Source organism: Zosterops lateralis (genome assembly GCF_965231275.1).
Source record: "Zosterops lateralis genome assembly, chromosome: 27".
In the NCBI taxonomy this organism is placed as follows: domain Eukaryota; kingdom Metazoa; phylum Chordata; class Aves; order Passeriformes; family Zosteropidae; genus Zosterops; species Zosterops lateralis.
Window position 1 is genome coordinate 3,075,859 of NC_139787.1, and position 5,174 is coordinate 3,081,032.

Genomic DNA, 5,174 nt, shown 5'->3' on the forward strand with positions numbered 1-5,174 from the left:
GGGTTTGGGAAAGGGGAGATGAGAATCCAGAGCCTCCTGAAGGCTGCTTTGTCCAACAGAGCAATGAAGGTTCAGGGCTCTGTCAGGTTCCACCTGGTGGAGGAAACATGCTGGGGGAAGGGTGCAGGGTTTATTCCTTGTTAGGGGCTTGCTCTGGAAATCATTCCTGTTGTGACCCTTTGGATTTTGAACCTTGTTGCTGCTGCTGTTGGTTGTGTTGTCTCGTTGCTGTTTGCAGGAAATTGTTCTTCTCTCAGCTCCTTGGGACATTTGCTTTTTGTGCCTCCACTGGCAAGGGGAGGGACAGCAGTCCCTAGTTTTTAATGCCAGCCTAGAATTGGAGAATCCCATTCCTAAAGCCTGACAGAGCTGAACAAAGAAATAACATTTCTACCAGTTTAACCAAAAAGCTGTATTTTGGGCCAATAACAGGGAAACAAGTCCTGAGTTCCCCTGGCACTGGGAGGAGAGATGAGAAGCCATAGGTGTACTCAGAGTGCTGAGAGGGGGATTCCAGAGCCACTGGGAGTACAGAGGTACTGGGAAATAGAATGGGAAACATCGGGATCTACTGGGAGCATTGCAGAGGTAGTGGGAGGTTAAATAGGGAGCCCCAGGGGTATTGGGAGCACTGTGTGAAAAGAATGAGGAAGCCTCTGAGGGTGCTGGGAACACTTAGAGGTGGAATGAGGAGCCAGTCGTGGTAGTGGAAGGGGGGTGGGGAAGCCCTTGGGGGTTCTGGGGACATAGGGATCTCTGGGTGCCCTGTGCAGCCTCACACGTGACCCCCACTTGTGCCCACCTACCCGTGAATGTTGGGCACTCACAGGAGCAGTGGAAGGGACATGCATGTGGCTTCCCATGGGTGGGGTCCCAGTGCCCACATGTGCCCCGAGTGTCATAGCACATTCCCGTAGATGTCACTGAGTTCCCGCTGTCGCCCATGGGGTCCCCACAGCTCCGCGTAGGTCACCTGGGGATCCTGGAGTGTGGTGGCACAGGGGGACACTGCGAGAGACACTGGCTGTGGGATCTGGGTGGGGGTGACACTCATGGGTGACGTGTCCCTCTGTGCGTGTCCCACCCTGTACTCACCCCCCATCTGCTTGGTGCTCACGACGTGGGTGTACAGCACCTCCCCCTCCTCTGGGGGGGCCGGGGGGTCCGGGGGGGCCTGCAGGGATAAAGGGGATTTGTGGGAGGAAATGGGAGGTCTTGGGGGTTGGGGTAAAAGGGGACAGTGTGGTTTGATCCCCCCACTCACCTTACCTGGTGCTTCCTGGCAGCTGCAAAGGAAAGAGGGGAGGGGTAACTGTGGGGTCCCCAAGGCCCCCTCAGGAATCCTGAAACCCCACTGGACCCCCAGTTCCTTCCAGGACCCCTGAGCATCCCTGATGCCCCTCAGAACTCCTGAACCACTGCAGTGCTCTAGACCCCCTGAGTACCCAGTAGCCCAAACCTGGCAGGAAGGGAGACCCTCGAAATTCCCCCATGATCACTGCAAGAACCCCTAACATCCCTGCAAGACCCTCCAACACCAGCCCAAATCCTTGAGAACCCTGAGCAAAGGTCCTGAGCCCTCAGCGCTGTTCAAGTCCGGGCCTGTGGGTGCCACCCTTACCCCCACATTCCAGGTGGCCTCCCACCTCCCCAGGGCCGACTATTGCCACCATTGTCACCCACCCATGTTGTTCCACTGGTGCCAGCCCACAGGAACACCCACAAGCAGGACCAGGAAGAGAAGGGACACACCAACCCCTGTGGCCACTGTTGAGGATAAAAGGGACACATCAGGGTCACCTGTCACTTTGGGAATATGGCAATCCAAATAACCCTGTGTGACCCCACCTCTGTTCCAGTGTCCCTGTGGTGTCACTTCCAGGGCCAGCTCAGGGCTGAGTGCTCGGAACACGCGGTGCCTGTCCTGTCCCAGCTGGTTGGTGGCCACGCACTGGTAGGTGCCAGAATGTCCCACATCGACGTCCCCAAGCTCCAGGACAGGACCCCAGGCCACCTCCTGCCCATTGTGCAGCCGTGTGAAGGTGACAGGGGCTGAGCCAACCTGCACTGAACAGCGCAGGGTCACGGGGTCACCTGTGTGCACCTGGTGTGCTGGGGCTCTGGGGGTGATGGTGACATTGGCTACAGGCCCTGCAGGGACATAGACAGGGCTGAGGCCAGGAGGAGGGGCTGGCACCCAGCGTGGGGGAATGAGGGAATCTGTGTGGTGGCACCAGGAGACAGAGGGTCTCCTTTACCCAGGACCGTGAGCCCATGTGGGTGGGGGTCATCATGTGCTGTGGGATGAGGGCATGTGATGGATGAAGGGTGAGGGATGAGGATGGGATGAGGGTGAAGTGAGGGTGGGATGAGGGCTGCTGTGTCCAAGGCTGGTGATGGCTGTCACTTCATGGGGGACATGGAATGGCGTGGGTGGGATGTGATGAGGGTGATGAGGCATATCAACAGGGGCATCACCCCAATCCCAAGGGTCTCACTCCCCTGGGAGGGTCATGCTCAGTAGGGTGATTAGGGACATGGTACAAGTGAGGGACATCAGGGAGCAGTGAAGGACTCAGGGAAGGGGAGGATCAGAGAGGGGTGCAGGAATCCCAATGAGAAGTATGGGGCCCAGAGATGGGAAAGAGGCTTGGAAAGGGCTGGAAGTGACCCCAGGGAAGGGTGGGAGATTTGCTGAGGGGACAGACACAGATAGGGTTTAAGGGAACCACAGGGATAGTTGTAGGGACCCAGACAGGAATGGTGGGACCTGTGGACAATGGAGGGATTTCGGAGAGGGAGAGGTGCAGCTATGGAAGACTGAGAGGCTCTGGTGAAAGATGCAGGCAGCAGAGAAGGTGATGGGAGGAGCCAGGGAGAGACCTGGGAAGGCAGGGCAGCACGCTGTGGTTTGAGCAAGGCTGGGAGACCTGGGAGGGCTGTGGGGGCTCCCCGTGCCCATCCTCGCACTCACTGCGCACCGTGACGTGGAGCCGGGCGCTGCTCTTCCGCACGGCCCCCCACTCGGAGAGCACCTGGCAGCTGTAATTCCCTGAGTGGGAGACCCCCACAGAGGGCACCAGGAGCTGTGGAGACCTCTGCGGGCCCCCCACCAACTGCCCATCCCGGTAGAAGAGGTGCAGGAGGGGGCCTGGGGGCCGCAGGGGGCTGGGGGTGCTGAGGCAGCTGAGTTTGAGAGGGGACCCCTCGATGGGCTCAGGGGAACCCTCCAGCACTGGCACTGTGAAGAGCTCTGGGAAGGAGAGGGGAGGGGGATTTGTGACCCCAAGTCCCTGGGGAGAGGCTGTGGGTGTGTCAGAGTGGCAGCTGTGGGGTGCTCACCCTGCACTGTCACTGGCCCTGACTCCTTCCACTCCTGTGATACCCCGATGCTCACCCGGCCTCTGCAGTGGTATTGGCCAATGTGGTTCAGCTGCAGAGGGGACAGGGACAGCTCGGTCCCAGTGAGGGGCCTGTTCACCTCCTTGTCCCCATGGTAGAATCTCACTGAAGTGACAGAAATGTCCCGCCAGAACCGGCAGCGCAGTGTCAGTGTGTCCCCTTCCAGCAGCGGCTGTGCCTGCACCTGCAGCACCAATGGGTCTGCAGGACACAGGGGTCCTGTCACACCAGGGGGGCCCGTTTTCACAAGGACTCCTGCTCTAGGTCACACACAGCCCACCAAGGGGTCCTCAATATCAGAATCAAGGTTCCTTTGCACTGGGATGCTCTGGGATGTCCCCCTGTGCACAGACCAGGTGCTGGTAACACCAGGGTGTGACCCATGGAGCAGAGCCCACACAGAGCCCTTGGGGTCCCCCAGGTGCCACACTGGGGACAACAAAAGCCCCTCACCTTGTAAGACTCTGACGGGGGGGCTTAGTTTGGTGCCAGGTCTGTCACACATGTAGGTACCACTCTCAGTGACAGTGAAGTGGTTGAGTCCCTTTTGCCCCCAGCGCTGCCCATCCTTGTACCAGGTGGCGGCACCAGCAGTCCCCAAGCCCGGGCAGGTCAGTGTCACCCGGTCCCACAGCACTGCTGGCCTCCAGAGGGGCTTCACCAGGATCTGGGTGGTCTGGGCACCTGTGGGTGACAGGGGACACCAGCCTGCCAGGGCCACTGTGATGCTGGAGAGAGTGGGGTGGGGATGTGGCATCCCCTGAGGACTCACCAGCGAGGCTGAGGGGCTGGGCTGGAAGGGAGAAGGGACAGGGGCTGGGTTGGGGTGGCCTTGCAGGGACAGCAGCACCTGGGGGTTAGGTGTGGTGTCTGTCCCCAAACTTTCCCCAAGGGAATAGGGGTGTAGCACAGAGGTCTTGAGGACAGGCACACCTCAGTCACCCTTGGTTGAGGCAGAACATGGGGACACTGGACATCCCACATTTGCACAGGTCACCTCCACCAGGCTCACAGCACCTGTACCCACAGTCACATCCCCATGCCCCTGTGCCCATGATCTAATTCCAGTGGCAGCTGTCCCAATGCCACATCTGCATGGTATGTGGCCCTTGTCCCTTTCCCTGCATCCCTGTTTCTCTGTCCCCACAGCTGCCCCAGCCATGAGGCTCCTTTTCAAACATCCTTGTCTCCACATCTCTATCCCCTTGTCCTTATCCCCACATACCAGTGCCCTTCTTCCTGTTCCCCTGTTCCTGTCCCCACAGCCACCCCATGACTCTGGTCACACTGTGGTCCATGCCCATGCACTGGCTCTGCTGGCCTTGGGGACCTCCGTGGACCCCCACAGCCCCCCTGTGCCCCCTCCCCACTGGTCTCTGCCTCACCAGGGCCCATCCCCAGGGTGTCAGGCCCGTGCCCAGGGCACTCACCCCACAGGAGCAGCGCCACCTTCCCGGCCATCCCCATGTCCCCAGCCATGTGGACTGGCTGTCACTTGCTGCTGTGGCCACCGGTCCCCTGGGTGGCGGCTCTTCGGATGCAGAGGAAGGAAGCAAGGTCACGTCTCGTCCCCATATGTAGGTGGCCCTTGGTGGGGGCAGGGTGGGGGAAAGATGGAGACACAGTAGGGGACAGGCTGGGGACATTATGGGATAGACTGGGGGCTCAGTGGGGGATGGTGTTCCCAGGACTGGAGGTCTCAGGGGTTTAGGGGAGCCAAGGATGGCTGTCCAGGAGAATGGGGGTCCAGGGGTGTTGGAGTCCAGGGCATC

The 5,174-nt window shown here is 59.8% G+C and overlaps 1 protein-coding gene across 1 annotated transcript; it reads right to left on the reverse strand.

Annotated features, from left to right (window-relative positions):
- Positions 1-898: 898 nt before the first annotated feature.
- LOC310919492 (low affinity immunoglobulin gamma Fc region receptor III-like) lies at positions 899-4,700 on the reverse strand (the record flags this gene model as incomplete). The annotated part of the gene is made up of 6 exons (XM_083878858.1): positions 899-1,174; positions 1,270-1,286; positions 2,975-3,052; positions 3,343-3,603; positions 3,856-4,086; positions 4,628-4,700. The coding sequence occupies 6 exons, from the start codon at positions 4,698-4,700 to the stop codon at positions 899-901; spliced, it is 936 nt and encodes a 311-aa protein (XP_083734984.1).
- Between the last annotated feature and the right edge of the window lie 474 nt (positions 4,701-5,174).